General features: G+C 38.2%; 1 protein-coding gene across 1 annotated transcript; it reads left to right on the top strand.

Moving 5' to 3' along the window:
- The first annotated feature begins 6,466 nt into the window (after nucleotides 1-6,466).
- Nucleotides 6,467-6,904, top strand: LOC131858684 (uncharacterized). The gene has a single exon (XM_059211981.1). It carries the CDS (start codon nucleotides 6,467-6,469, stop codon nucleotides 6,902-6,904), a length of 438 nt encoding a protein of 145 aa, XP_059067964.1.
- Nucleotides 6,905-16,674: the final 9,770 nt, after the last annotated feature.

Below are 16,674 nucleotides of genomic sequence, written 5' to 3'. Positions count from 1 at the left end.
TAAGCTTGTATGCATGCTTTTCTCTCATGGGTTATGTAGGAAATGGAGTAAATGATTTTAGGTTTAGAGAATTATTTCCTAACAACAAATACACTAAAGAATAATGACATTTCATATTAAGGGAATTAAAAAAGTAACCATTAATAATTACCTAAATGTGTAGAGTGGTGGACTTTCTCCTCTTATTTATATTTGTTATATTAGTGGAATAGCCTGTAAAATTTTATAATTGTCATATCAGTTGAAGAATAGGAAATTGAAATTGAAATTAAACAAGTGGAGAGGTAACATCCCACCAAGTCAATGTGTACCTTTCTCAGAAACACACTTGGTAGAAGTAAAGGGCACAATGGACCACCAACATAAATCACATAAAAGTGGTCCCCTTGAAATTGTTATTACAAGTCAACATGCATAGTTTTTGGACAAAACAAGGGTTGGAAAAGGAATTTCAATTGTTAGTTATTTTATAAAAATTTAAGGGTCTCCAATTGTTACAAATGCTTCACAAAACACATTAATAGATTGCCCTACAAGAAAATTTAAAAAAAAACAAATTACACATGATTGGTTTCAATATAACAAGCAAACTTTAGAAAATTGTTTTTGATTTTTTTACTCTTTTTTTTTTACATTCCCCCCTCGCGAACCCCTCCCTCTGCCCTACCCCATTTTTTACCAAACGCAAATTAACTCTAAAACTAGCAAATAAAAAAAAATCAAACTTTAATTTCCATTTATTAAAAAATATCAATATCTCAAAAAACAACTTGCTTTTTCTACACAATTTTTAAAATTAAATTAAAAAATGGTAGAGATAAAAAAAATTAAAGTCCTTGCCCAATAAGGGACCCCCCAAAACAGAGCAAGGATATATTTTTCTCATATATGTTTGTTTATTATAACTAGCATACCTATATTTTAAAAAATCTAAGTAGAGTACACTGAGAGATATCAAATTTAAAAATATTTAATATTTGTAAATAATATTGAGGTGAAATGGTTCAATAAACTAACATTAATACTAATGCTAATTCATCCCTAACTCTAATCCTATCTCTAATTCCAATTGTAAGCCTAACCTCAGCCCTAATTTAACATTAAATATCCCTAATTGAACCCTAATGTTAACCCTATTTAAACTCTAATCTAACATTAACCCTAACCATAATTAATCTCTAACCTTCACCCTATGTAAACCCTAACCATAATTTTACCCTAGCCCTAACTCTTATTGACCCTAATCTAACACTACCCTAACCCTAACTTTGGCATTTTTCTTAAAACCCTAATTAAACCCTAACCCTATTTAAAACTCTCATATTTAATTTTAATTCTAACCTTAACCCTAATTGAACTATAACATTAACTCTATTTGAACCTTAATTGAATCCTAACTTAATTGAATCATAACCCTAACACTAACACTAATTAAACCCTAACCATAATTAGACTCTATCGATAACATGAATTGAATATTAATCATAACTTAAATGAACCCTAACTTTCACGCTTATTAAGCCACAACTTAAGTTGAACACTAACCTTAATCTTAACCATAACCCTTACTGAAACCTCACCTTAATTTAACCCTAATCCTAATCCTATCCCTAATTCTAATTCTAACCCTAAATTTAACCCTAGTCCAACATTGAATCTAACCATAATTTAACCCTAATGCTAACCTTGTTTAAACCCTAGCCTAACATTAATCCTAGCCCCAATTTAATCCTAATCCTAATTTTAGGTATAACCCTAACTAACCCCTAACCATAACCTTGATTCAATTGCAATTGTAATTGAATTATTTTTCCCTAATTGAACCCTACTCTAATGTTAACCCTATTCCTAATTGAATCTAACCTTAGCCTGAACCCTAATCTAATATTAACCCTAATGCTATTGAAAATTGATTTGTAATATAACCCTAACCCTAATCGTAATTTAACCCTGGTCCTAACCTTAACTCAAATATTTCTTCTATAATCCTAATTGATACCTAATCCTATTTAACCATAGTCCTAAACTAACCTTAACCCTAGCACTAATCCTAATTGTAATGGGAACCTTTATTCTAATTTTAATCTTAATTAACCGTGAACATAAAATTTAAACTTCAATTAAAGATTTTTTTTTAAATATCTACAATTAAAGATAATACTCTATGCATGTCCCAATTAAATTAGATGGTATAATTTTGAAGTTTAATAAAGTTACTTTTTTAAGGCAATTTCTATTAATTGAATAGTATAATGAATAACTAACTAATGTGTATTCATTTTCAATGAAAATTTCTTTTGTTTTAAAGAAAAAAAAGTTTTCTTTAAACAAACTTATTGAAGATAGTCATATAAAATAAATTTTGAATTTGAATTAAATATATGTTTTCTAAAAATATCCATAATTAAAGATAATATCTTTATGTGTCATAATTAAATTAAATAGTATAATTTTGAAGTTCAACAAAATCAATTAAACATTTATTTTAAGCCAATTTCTATCAATTAAATAGTACAATGATTAACTATAAATCACACATTGAAACAAGGTAATGGGCCTAAATTGTCTTTCATAATTTGCAATTTGTTGATCTCATTTTTTCTTTCTTCAATTGTCATCCATGAAATAAGTAAAAAGAGTAACAGATAAATCCACGATTAAAGTAGTCAAGGTTCTATATGAAATTAATATCATAGACTTGAAAATTGGTAATTCTAGTAAATTATATTACCAATTACAATATCTTATATGAGTTAGAGATTTTATCTTTATTGTCCATTTACAATTATCTTTTGAATTTCATTTTTCAAAAGAAATCAATCAAAGATAAACTTAGCTTATAAAAAGCCTCATTGACCTTTTCTCCAAAAGCACGGTATTTCAAAGGCCACCATAGTCACAAAAACATTATCCTTTTTGAAGAAGCTACATTCTTATTTAAAAATTTAAGATCAAAATTAAACCTACTCTCACTAAGATATAAATATGATTCAAATAACTTGGACAGCTATAATCAAATCTTTCACAAATTATTTTCTGTGGATTTAATTATATTTCAAAATTTATTTTCAAATAAAAGAAATTGAAGATATTTAAAAATCCTAAACACATACCTTGATATGTGCGCTTCCATACTCTTTAAAAAAAAACCTTTGATTTGAGTTCTTCAAACCCATGACACAAAGTGGCACCCTAACAAATTTTAAATAAAGAAAACTTACGAATTATATACTTTCTCTTCTAGTTAAGATTAATATTAATAAGGAAAACTATTTTCAAAAAATAAATTCCATTACTACAAGCTGACTGAATAGAGTATAAGTTGATTGGACCATGCATTACCTATCAGATCTCAAAGTTGATTGGACCATGCACTATCTATTGGATCCATATTCAAGTAGATCTAAAAATTAAATTGAAAGAAGCTAAAGAAAAAATAGCCATTATGAGCCCAGTGAAAATGCATGTCTTCAGAATATTTTAGTTATTTAATTTAATTTATTTAAGTTATTTAATTTAATTTAGTTTAGATTAAATTAAATTATTTTTTTTATTTTTTTATTTTTTAAATAACTCTTAAATTTTACTTAGCTTATTTTTCCTCTTAATTCTATATTAAAAATAAAATTATGATATTTGTTTTAATGTATTAAACTATGAAATCAACAATTGGTGGAACTCCCATGTTCAAGGTTCTGCTATGTTTAGAATCTCCAAAATGCTAGAAATAATTAAAAGGGAGGTCAAAGCTTGGAACAAATCTTCTTTTGGAGATATCTTCAAGAGAAAGAAGGAGGTTGAAACTGAAATGGACCGACTTCAGAGAATCATTGCTGAGGGGGTCACCTCTATGGATATCCACAAAGAGGAGGAATGTTGGAGACAAAAATTGAAAGACATCATGGGCCTCGAAGAGATCTTTTAGAAGCAAAGATCCGGGATTCAGTGGTTAACTGAGGGGGATAGGAACACCTCCTTCTTTCACAAATCTGCTTTGAAACATAAGAGGAGAAACACTATATGTTCCTTATTCAATGACAAAAATGAAGAACTGGTGGGGACTCACAAGATTGGGCAATGGTCTTCTCTGTTCTTCACCAATGCTTACACTAATGACAGGGTGAGAGAACCTACTGAATTAAGTGATAAACTTCTCAATCTTATTCCCCATGTCCTGAATGATGCTAACAATGAGCTGCTGATGTGTCAAGTTACCGAAGAGGAAGTTAAAATGGCAGTTTTTGCTATGGTTGCCTATAAGGCCCCAAGCCCAAATGGCTTCCCCCCGGCCTTCTTTCAGGAGTTTTGGGAGATTGTGAAGTATTATTTGATCAAAGCCACCAGGGACTTCGTCCAAACGGGGAACCTTCTAAAAAAATTAAATAATACTTTCATTGTGTTAGTTCCCAAAGTGTCAGATCCTAAACTTATAACTGATTTCCACCCTATCAGTCTGTGCAATGCGGTTTACAAGATCTTTTCTAAAGTTGTTGTTAATAGAATCAAACCTTTGTTGGATAGATGTATTAGCCCCTCACAAAGGGGTTTTGTTCCGGGCAAGTAGATCCTTGATGCGGTCATAACTACTCATGAAGTCATTCACTCCATGGAGAAGAGTCACAACCCAAGTATGGCTTTTAAACTTGACATCTATAAGGCTTATGATAAAGTTAACTGGAATTTCCTATATGTTGTCCTATCCAAGTTGGGATTCAGAGAAAGATTTCTCAATATTATCAAGGTGGCGGTGGAAAGTGTTCACTACTCGGTGATTGTCAATGGCACTCCTTGGGGATTTTTCAAGGCTGGGAAGGGCCTAAGGTAGGGTGACCCTCTATCACCTTACTTATTTATTATGGTTGCTAAAGTGTTGAGTCAGAACTTCTCCCACTTGATCAGGAATAGAAGAATCTCAGGTGTGAGAGCGGCTTCTACCCTTCCCCCGGTGGTTATGCAACAATTTATTGATGACACTTTCATGTTTGGCCAGTCGTCTGTTATTGAAGCTAAAGAATGGAAACACTTGTTAGAGGATTACGCCTTGGCCTTAGGATAGCTTATTAACTATAACAAGAGAGAGAGAGAGAGAGAGAGAGAAAATTTCAACACAAATAGGAATCTCCAAAATAAGCTAATCCAAATTCTTGGATGTTGTGCTGCTAATCTCCCCGATTCCTACCTGGGTCTTCCCATCATGGTTAAGAAGGTCACCCCCTAGTTCTGGGAGTCTATACTAGAAAGGATGCAAGAGAAACTGGTTGATTGGTCTGGAAAAACTTTAAGTAGTGTCGGAAAACTACAGCTTTTGTTGGATTCTCTTCAAGGTGTCCTTGTCTATATCCTATCCTTATTTAAGATCTCCATTGCTATGGCGGAGAAACTTGAAAAAATCCAAAGAATTTTTATGTGGATGGGTATGGAGGAGAAAGGTAGAATCAGTCTTGTCAACTGGGAGGTGGTGTGTGAACCCAATAACATGGGAGGCCTAGGGATCAGAAAAATTTTGGACCTGAATAAGGCCTTGCTGACTAAAATTGGATGGAATCTTGTGATGGGCAGTGCTGATTGGTGTAATATTATGAGGGCTAAGTACTTCAACCATTCCCCATTTTCTTCCATTATTTCCTCTCATGACCTCCCTTCAGGATCTAAAATGTGGAACAACATTGTCAAAAGTCAGAAACTGGTTAAGGGAGGCCTAAAATGGCAATTGGGCAATGGTGAGAAGATTAGATTCTGGGAGGATAATTGGATTGGGGATAGACCCCTGGCCTTTACTCGCTTCAACTATCTCATGGGGAGTCTCAAGGAATCATTTGGTCCTCTTGTGAGGAATTACATATCCCCCCTTCGCCACTGGTTGAAACTTGTTGATGGTCTGGGGGATAACACTCATTTGGGTCTTTTGGCGAGGAACCTTCAGTCTATTCTTGAGGAGGTCAGGATTCCCCTTTCCCCTCATGCTAACAAGTTTGTTTGGGCTTTCAATCCCTTTGGGTCCTTCACTATCAAGTCGGCCTGCAATCTTCTCATCACTCCTGCTAATGATTTCTACAACTGGAGGAAAGTCTGGAATTCACAACTTATCCCAAAAATATTTATTTTATGGTGGATGATTCTTCATGGGAAAATCCTAACCATTGATAACCTTAAGAGGAGAGGATTTATGATGGCCAATTGGTGTGTGTTGTGTAATAGCGTTGAGGAAAGTATCAATCATCTCTTTATTCATTGCTCCTTTGCCTCCATGGTTTGGCAAAAAGTCTTACAGAAATTCAACTTCGCCTGGACCTTCTTAGAAGACTTGCAGCAGTTTATCATCAACTGGAAGTGCCCGTCTTCTCACCCCCTGACCAGACAGTTATGGAAACTCATCCCTCCTCATATCTGCTGGAACATTTGGAAGGAAAGGAATAACCGGATCTTTCATGATACCAACAACTATGTTGACACTGTGGTCGGCATAATGGAGAAGCTTCTAAGGGAGAATGCTCTGGTCTACAATTGGAAAAAGCCGCAATATGCCCCTTTGGTGATGGATTGCACTTGGGTTAGGATATGGAATTTTCCTGACAATTTCCTTCAATGCGACAATTCTAAAAGGTTGGAGAGGTTAAACACTAGATGGTTGGCCCCTCCTCCCTCATGGTTTAAACTCAACTTTGATGGTGTCGCTCATAGTGGGGTTGCGACAAGAGGTGGAGTTATAAGGGACAACTTGGGCAATTTAGTTTTGGCCTATGCTAACAACTTTGGTTCATCCTCGAGTAACATGGCTGAAGCCTTGGCACTCTTTTGGGGTCTTAAATTGGCTCTCACTATTGCCGCTAAAAGAGTGGTCATTGAGGAGGATTCTAATCTGATCATTGAGGCGACTAAAGGGTTTCTAGGAATAGCTGGATGATCCGCAACATTCTAAAGGACATATGGTCTATGATTGTTTGGCTGGAAGAATTTCACATTCAACATATTTATAAAGAGGGCAATTTGGTGGCAAACTCCCTGGCTGCAGTGGACCTTGAGATGGAAGGTATGAGGTGTTGGAGACACTTGGCTTCACTCTCTGTCAAACAGAAATCCCTTATAGGGAGAGATCAAAATTACCTTTCCAACCAATGAATTGTTATGGTTTATGTTACATGTGGTTATACTGGTCTATCTGGGGGTTCATGATGAAGGCGGGAAATTCAAATTTTAATTGGGCGGGTTTTGCCAACGTGGCCAATGGTGGCCCCCATGCACTTCACCGCTTTGACCTGGTGATGACGTATTTGGCCACCTATACTTGTAACATCGATGGTTTGCAGCTGCATCTTTTAATCATTATTATGATAGACCATAGAAAGTACAATAATTATTTCTTTAACTAGAGTTCGAGATTTTTCCAAAATAAAGTTGTTAGCAAGTTGGTGGAGGAGATAAGAGGTGTCCTTTTGCATGCTTATTGGAGCTGGCGAGAACTTGCCTTGGGAAGCACCATTAATGATAATTATTGTCATTTTTATTACACTACTTCTAAAATTGTGTTGGCCATTCTTGCACTTCACGCTGGGTTCTGTCTCTGCAAGTCCATATTCAGTTTGGCGCTGCTCACCAACATCACTATGGAGGAAACTGATAGGGTCGGGATTTAGTTCAGGTTGAGCTGGACATTATTGATGAAAGAATTCGCAATGACCCTTGTGTGTGGATATATGTCAAGGAAGGAGGCATTGTTCCATTCATGAAAGCCATGACAAGGTTTGATGAGAGTCTCTCCATGCAGTTTGTTAATATTTGGAATGACAGGAGAGTTGTCATGGGTGATATCTCTTTTGAAATCAATGAGGATGTCATTGCACAGGCTACAGGTCTGTCTACCGAGGGAAGGAAATGGAAAAAGACTAGAAGGGTCACTGATGAAACTAGCATGAACAGATTCTTAAAAAAGGATGAGGAGCATGTTAAGCTGCGGGGGGGCTTCAACAGAGACTGTCTTCCTTATCTGTGGGACCAGGTGTGTAAAATTGTCATGAAATATTTTACCCTTGAAGGGAGATATGGGGTTTTCTATTACTACCACTTCCAGTTGCTAAATCATTTTCATAACCATGATATTATTTCATTTCCTTTCTTTTTACTGCATACTTTGGAGTCCATGGTTAAGAATGTTAGGCAATGTATGAGTCAGGACAGTAATTTCACTATCCTTCACTAGGGTTCAATGTTTCGTCTCTACAATTTTCACTAGGCCCTATGCCCACCCAAACGTATCTCGATTCAACCTGCCCCCTCCTACCAGGGCCCCTCTGCTGGTACTAAAAAGGGAAATAAGAAGACCTCGAAAAATCCCATTACCCCCTATCAATCCCCTGGCCACACCCCCTCATTTCCCCTCCTAAAATTGGGGAAAAAAACAAACGTAACCCCTCTGCTTCCAAAGCCGACACCAAAAAACCCAAGAATGATCCCAAGGTCCTATTAGTCAAGTCTGACCTGGAAGATGGTGTGACCCCTCGTAGTTCCAATAGATTTTTTGGTAAACCTCGTATGAAACAACTCATTGTGAGAAAAAACTATGTCGGAGATGATATGGAAGACCCAAAGAAGAAGGACAGTAATAAGGTCGAGGATGACATGGAGGACATAGAGGTTTATGAGTCTTCTAAGCTTGACACTAATGCACCTGACTCTAAGACCCTGCGGGATGATAGTAAGAACACCTCCCCTTTATCTGCTACATCCCCCCCCCCCCTAATAAAGGTGATCAGTTCTATGAGGATGGGAGGAAGTTTGAGGTCTTTCAGACTATTGTTGATGGAGGTGAAAAGGTGGAGGAGGTTCAATGTGTAGGTTGTAAAGCTATTTCTGAGGATCTGGATAGTGTGAAAAAGAAGCTGGACTCTTTGGATATGTAGGTCAACAGAATTGCCAAATTTGCCCTGAAGGTCATGCATTCCTCGGCCACTACTCTGTGTCTTCTGCATTAGGACAAATAGAATCAGGGTGGTTTGGGAGGTGACGCCATGAAGGATATGTTTGAGTTCTTTGCTGATGATTGGACCGATCTGCTGCTTTCCCAGCACATGGTGGCTGGAAAAAAATGATTAATGGGTGTTTTTTTCCATTTTTGTCTAAGGTTTCGTTGTTGGATCTGCTGGATCCTTCTTATGTATAATTTTAGCTTCAAACTTGTGTGCCTTGTAAAACTCTTTTTATTATGACCAGATGCTGCAATATGAACAATATGCTTACTACTAGGATTAAGTGGTTTAATGATAGATTCTTTGTTGATATCTGCTTTATTAGATGTTGTATGGACAGGATTGCCTTCAATCTTGTGATTTTCTATAGTTGTAGTTGGATTATGTTTTTGATAGTTAAGATAGGGATTGGCTGAGACTCTAACGTTTGGTTGTTGGAGATGTGTTGTTAATGCTCTCTTTGAGGCTTGTTGTGTAATCCAAGTCAGCCCCCTTGTTTTAGTTGCTTTATTATCAAAAACAAACTTAGAGTCTTGATATTTCAATTCAAGTTTAAATAACCAATATTTTAATTTTTTATTTAATTTCATCAATAATCATTTAATTTAATTTTAGTTATTTAATTTTAGTTATTCTATTAAATTTTTTAATTCTTAAATAATTCTTAAATTTTACTTAGTTTATTTTTCATCTTAATTCTATATAAAAAATAAAATTATGATATTCATTTTAATGTATTAATCCATGAAATCAGTCTTGATATTTCAACTCTAATTTAAATGACATTAAATTAAAAACAATATTTTTGTGATACTATTGTTAAAAGTAAAGTCAATACACCATATAGAGTGAGATGGCGGCACTGGGCGGCAGCAGGAGTGGCGCTGGTGAACAGAACAGGGTTACCAATCTGAGGTATTTCAACTCCCAGCCCATGAAGGTTGGTTCTTGGAGTGATGAAGAGGACATTGATTTTCCCATTAAGACTGGTAGAATGCAAGCGGTCCAGGAATCAGATAAAGCGGGGGTAACAGATAGGTTTCAAGGCTCCAAATATTTCAGTCCGCGATTAAACCATGGAAATCCCTACTCAAGTGGTAATTTGTTCCCTATTGACCCCCACAAGTGGAAGGCGAATGGTTTCAGTTGGAACAACAAAGGTTGGTTCTGCAAGGCTAACCATCCTATATCTGAGGGCCCCAGAAAATGGTGTCCATCACTTAAAGCTAACACCTTCGATGCGTCGCTCGAGAGAAACATCCCTTATACCGACTCTTTTTTGGCTCCCCTGACTGATCATGGTAATTTCCAAAAATAGAATGGGCGCTTCAGGCAAGGAAACTGTAAGGCGAATCAAGAAAGGTTTTGGAGATCTAACTTCCATTCGATTAATCAAAACCCTCGATCAAATCTGGAAAGACGCCCAGATTTTCGGAGAGCAGGCTCTCTCTCTCAGTGGCCCCGTTTTCATAAATCGGTAAGTAAAACCTCAAGGTCCACTATCTTTCTGGATGAGAATAAAATTAATTCTGTTCAGTCAAATTTTCTTGAGTCTTGCCTTTTTATCAAGTGGGGTTGTGGAAAGCGGGTTAAGGACAGCTTTGAATCCTGGTGTAGAGCGCAGTGGGGAAAGGATATTAATATTAATATTCTCCTAAACGATTTCTATATGATTGAATTTATGAGCAACAAGGAGCAATGGCAAGCTAAAAATAGAGGTCCATATATCCTAGATGGCATTGAAGTTCACATCATCGATTAGCAACCCAATTTCAATCCTCAGACATATGTCTTGCCAGATAGCAAGGTATGGATAAAACTGTATAATTGTCCCTCGGATTATTGGCACATTGATGTCATTAAGGACATATGTAAAAACCTTGGTACCTTTGTATCGGCTAATGATATCTTGGAAGATAAACTATGGGGAAGCTTTCTCAGAATTTGTATTGGCACAAATCATATCAACAAGATCCCTAACGAAGTCAGAATTATTGGGGCTGGAAAGATCTGGATTCAAAAGATTGACAGGGAAGATCAGCTGCATATTTGTCCTAAATGCTTCTCCTTGGATCATTCTGGTATTAGTTATGATGTTTCGGCTACGATACAACGAAATTATTCCTATATGCAATCTCCTATTGAGGATAAACTGCAACAGGAACCTCTCATTACTGATGACTTCGGGGATGCCCTTTGCAACGATACTCTTGAGAAGGAGAATGTTATGCTAATGGAAGCAACCCCTTTGATCATAGTCCCCCCCTCCTCTGGTCAAAGTGAGAGCCAACAAGATCTTCTCACATTGCTGGAGAAGACCAAATCCCTATAGGCAGACATTGAATCCAAGATTGCGGACTCTCTTCCACCCTCCCCCTTTGTGCCTACAAATCAATTGGCAATTGAAGACGGAAATCCACCCTCTCTGGATATGGAGAATGACACTATAGGGGTGTTGGGAGGGCATACTTGCTCTCTGATAGGTATTGAACTAGAAGATGGCAAAATTGAAACCTCCTCCTCAGAGGGGGAGGAGGACTTTGAACCTGACTCAAAGCTTATAATGGAGGGTTCCTTAAAAGGTTTTGGAAAATCAGATTTGACTATTGATAAACAAAATTTTAAACCAAAAGGTGTGCGGGGGCGCAAGTCCAAAAAAATCATGCTAGTAGTTGTTGGTGCTGCCTGTGGTCAAACCAAAATTAATTTAGGGAAGGGAAATGCCCTTCCCTAGGAGTCACGAGACTCTTATCTTGGAACATCAGGGGCATCAATGCCCCTGACAAATGGCACTTGATTAAGCGCCAGATTGATGACACCAAAGGAGATATTTGGATACTACAGGAAACTAAATGGAACAAGGCTAAGTTTGAGGCCAAAATGAGAGTTTGGAAACAGTGGAATGGGTTTTTTAGGCAATCGGATGGAGCTTCTAGTGGCTTGGGAATTATTTGGAACCCGCTGAATGTTAAGATCTCACTTGTGGGAGAAGATAAGTATTGGCAGCATTGCTTGGTCACTATTCTTGGACGAAATGAGAACTTCAATCTCTTCAATATGTACAGACCTTCTTCTGTTGGTGATAACCGGGCTCTCTAGGACCTCCTATCCATTAAGCTAAACAATATTACCGATGGCAGTTGTGTGGTAGCTGGGGATTTTAATGCGATCCTTTCTGGCACTGAGAAAAGTGGGGGTATTCAGAGGACTGGTACGTCCCAAAAAGACTTCTTGGACTTTGTTGAGAAGAATCACCTCTTAGACATTGTTCTGAAAAATGGAATTTTCACATGGTCGAACTGGAGATTAGGCTTCACTAATATTGCTGAATGGCTTGACTGGTTCCTTGTTTCTGGTAATTGGCTAGGCCAAAATCTAGCCTTAGAATCATCGATTCTTTCACTCATCGGATCAGATCACTACCCGATCTGTCTAGAGGTCGCCTTGGCTCAAGCGGGGGGAGGTAATTCATTCCAGTTTGAGAAAATGTGGCTCAGAGTGGCTGAACTACATGATCTTATAGCGGCTTGGTGGAATGAGCCGGTATTTAGGAATCATTAGAGACTTCTCATTCTCAATAAAAAAAACTCAAGTATATTAAGGTTAAGATCAAGGAATGGAATAATAACCACTTCAAGAATATTCATATGGAGAAATTAAGAATTAAGGCTGAACTGACAGATTTAACCAACTTTGTTACGTCTTCAGGAATGACTGAGGAGCTATTCATCAAAGAAAATTCTCTCAAAGCTGACCTAAATGAAATCCTTAGATGTGAGGAAATCCACTGGTGGCAAAAATCAAGGGAGTTATGGTTAAAGGAGGGAGATAAAAACACCAAATTCTTCCACTGGTTGGCCATTGCCAATCGAAATAGAAATAGAATATCAGAGATTATGAGATCGGATGGAGTCACTGTCAGGAATTACGAGGACATTGCGCAGGAAGCTGTAAGTTTCTTTGACTCTTTGTCGAATGGTGACCGTCAAATCTATCATGAAGCAAGAGCCAGAATTCTGAACTCAATCCCATCCATCATTTCAGCCAATCAAAATGCAGCTCTCTATACGCCCATTTCTATTGATGAAGCAAGGAAAATCACCCTCTAGTTGAAACCGGATAAGACTCCTGGCCCGGATGGCTTCCCTGTCGCGTTCTTCCATCATTATTGGGATATCATTGCTCGAGATTTACACCTTGCTGTAAAATAATCAAGAAAGAAGATGACTATGTTAGGGGCCATTAATCACACCGTTTTGACTCTAATTTCGAAGAAGCAAAACCCACAACAGATGAGTGACTTCAGGCCTATCGCTCTATGCAATACTGTATATAAGATTGTAACAAAGATCATAGCTAACAGATTGAAGCCCCTCCTTAAGCACATCATATCAGAGGAACAAAGCGGGTTTGCCCCTGGAAGATCCACTGTAGAAGGTATCATTGTTGCTCATGAAACACTCCACATAGCCAGAAAAACCAAGGACTCCTATATGATTTTAAAAATGGACATCCTGAAAGCTTATGACATGGTGGACAGGGATTTCTTATTTGATGTTCTCAATAAATTTGGCTTCTGCAAGGAATGGCTCACTTGGGTCACGAGTTGTCTCTCTTCCCCCAAATTCTCTGTTCTGGTCAATGGTTCATCCCACGGTTTCTTCTCTTCAACAAGAGGTATTAGACAAGGTGATCCATTATCACCCTTTCTATTTATCATAATGGTTGAGGCTTTAGGTTGATCCATAAGAGCTCTCTAGCAAGATGGTCGTTGGGTTGGAGTTAATGTGGCAACAAGGGTTGAAAAAATGACTCATCTTCAGTTTGCTGACGACACCATTCTTTTTGGATCAGCCTGTAGGCGGGAAGCCAGATCAATCAAAACTTGCCTTGATGATTACTGTTTGGCTTCTAGATAGAAAATCAACTGGCATAAATCTGAAGTGTTTTTTGTCAACACTTCACTCAACCTGCAAACGGTATTATCAAGAATTCTCAATCTTAGAGTTGCTAAATTCCCAGGGAAATTTCTTGGTACCTCGCTCTTCATTGGTAGTAACAGAGCTCACTACTAGAAGCACCTCATTGATAAGTAAAAATCCAAGCTTGCAACTTGGAAAGGCAAGTGGTTATCTTCTGCTAGGAAACTCACTATGATAAAATCGGTCCTTTCAGCGCTACCGGTTTTTTCCACGGCTTGCCTACGATTACCGGTGGTAGTTGAAGATGAATTGATTTCTCTAATGAGAAATTTCCTTTGGAATGGGTAGAATGATAAAGGTAAATTTCCCCTGATAGCTTGGGAAAAGATCTATCAACCAAAAATGGCAGGTGGTGTCGGTATTCGCCAAATATCAATTATGAATTTAGCAATGGGTGCTAAACTGGTTTGGGAAATCTATAGCGGTGGGAAGCAAAAATGGGCAAGGCTCCTGAAACATAAATATTTGGACTCCCTAGAACCTAAGAGGATTCTGACTATCAACAACCCTCCCAGGGCTTCGGCTATTTGGAATTTCATTTTGGACAGCAGGGAAATCATAAGCGATCAGGTTACCTAGGAGGTCAGGAATGGCAGGGATGCTTCCTTTTGGTTTGATTCTTGGTCGGGTGAAGTTGCCCTATGTCACAACCCCTCTCTACATCTTGTTATGGAGGAAACTTGTCACCTCTGGGGGCATAATATCTGCGATTATGGTTATCCGAAATTAGAAAATGGTATTTCTAAATGGAAATAAAACTCCTTGGATGAGCTGGACTTAGATCAGTTTCAGAAGGACTTATTTACTGACATTCTCAACAAAAGGATTATTTTCCCTTCCCTTGATAAGGATATTATTAGGTGGTGCAGCTCCTCTGATGGAAAATACAAGGTATTCTTTGGCTACAAGCTTAAAGAAGCGGCTATAGACAAAAAACACTGGCATGTTAATCTATTTTGGCATCAACACCTCCTTCCCAAAGCAGGTTCATTTGCCCGGTTGGCCTGCCAGAGGAAAATCTTAACTCAAGAAAGGCTCCATTCAATGGGTATCAATGGACCCAGTAGATGTCCTTTATGTCTAGATTAGGAAGAGACCGTAGATCATCTTCTTCTTCATTGCAAATTCTCCAATCATTGTTGGTGGTATTTCATGGGAAAACTAAGATTATTCGGCCCCTTCCCAGTAGGGCTGGACAAATGGTTTTTGCAATGGCGTAAACCAGTAGGAAAGGCGGTTTTTTCTAATTTTCTCTTCATCCTCCCAAAACTTCTGATTTGGGAAATTTGGAAAGAAAGGAACCGTAAAATCTTCTAGGGTAAAGATATGGGCCCTCAGTCTCTTTATGCGAAAATTGAGAACCACCTGACTGAGCTCCTGAATGTAGCGACCCAATCCAAAACACTTAAGAAAATTTTGTTCACAGATTGGGATTGCAAGATTAAGATGGCTCTTCCAAACCTACTCATCCCTCCGATTTTTAGTATGGGCTCTCCGGTAGATCAGACCAATCCAAGAGCGAGGGTGATTTGGGACGCACCAGCGGTTGGGTGGAGCAAGGTAAACTTTGATGGTGCTTCTGTAGGCAATCTGGGCCAAAGTGGTATTGGTTGCATTCAGAGGGACTCTGATGGTCTCTATATAAAAGAAATCCCTGAAAAAGATTGGAGTGACTACTAATAATGAAGCAGAATTCAAAGCGGCATTAAGAGGTCTTCAGCTAGGGAAGGAGCTTGGGGTGCAGAAAATTCATTTGGAGGGTGACTCATTAAATGTCATTAACGCGATCCGCTGCAATAGCACCCCTTGTTGGCACCTTAACCAGTGGCTTCAACTGATCCTGGTGTTGCTAGCTACCTTTGATGAATTTTGGGTTAGCCATATCTACAGAGAAGGCAATGGTGAAGCCGATAGACTTTCTAAATTGGCTATAACCGTTAATGACCCCCCCTGAAGATCCACTGATGATGTTCTATGTTGGGCTGATTGACATGCTCTCCTCACTCAGGTTGGGGCCTTTGAATTATGGCGTGTACTGGTGGGTCTCCTGATAGGTGCGCGCTCTCCATTTCTATCTGCCCCCTCCGGTTGTGGAGCAAACCGGTGCTCTGCTCCTCGGTAGCTGCGATTCCCCCTCTCCACCTTTTGGTCTTGTTTTTGGTGGAAAGATCGACCGTCTGCCTTGTTAACTGGTTAAGGTCTCCTCTTATCATCGTGATGTGATGCATTGTCGACACTATTGATTAGTGCTAGCTTTTGGGTCATGGCTATTAAATACAAGTGTACTTGAGTATCCAGTTACAATTGTATCCTTTCAAGATTTGTTTATGATCACTTGATGCTTAAAGTCGGCCGACATCAATTTGAGGAGTTTTGGAGCAGATGGTTAGTCGGATACCGGCAACTCACGCGTGTGGGCATTTATTGGAGATGCAGGTGCAGGGTGTCATATTCTCTGGTTTGATTCCTTGCTATTTAATAAAGGAATACCCCTTCTTTCCACCATATTTTACTTTCCTCTCTTGGCAACTCGGTATGGAGACCTCAATCCTCCTCGAAGCTACTTGTCGACAGATGGCTTTCCTAGGTGAAATCACAGACATGTGTCTACAAGAGGTCCTTTTCTCTCGACATCCTCTCATTCTCCACAGCTTAAAGAGGATCCTGGGAAAGGAATTTCTTATGGCTTACCATAGGTACAGAGCCAATGCTGATATATCTACATGGGG

The sequence above is a fragment of the Cryptomeria japonica genome, chromosome 1, assembly GCF_030272615.1.
Source record: "Cryptomeria japonica chromosome 1, Sugi_1.0, whole genome shotgun sequence".
Taxonomy (NCBI): Eukaryota; Viridiplantae; Streptophyta; class Pinopsida; order Cupressales; family Cupressaceae; genus Cryptomeria; species Cryptomeria japonica.
This window is presented reverse-complemented; position numbering and strand designations above follow the sequence as displayed.

What these genes read in the sequence shown, in the direction of transcription:
- LOC131858684 (XM_059211981.1), top strand. Translation starts at nt 6,467, where the DNA reads ATGGAGAAGCTTCTAAGGGAGAATGCTCTGGTCTACAATTGGAAAAAG.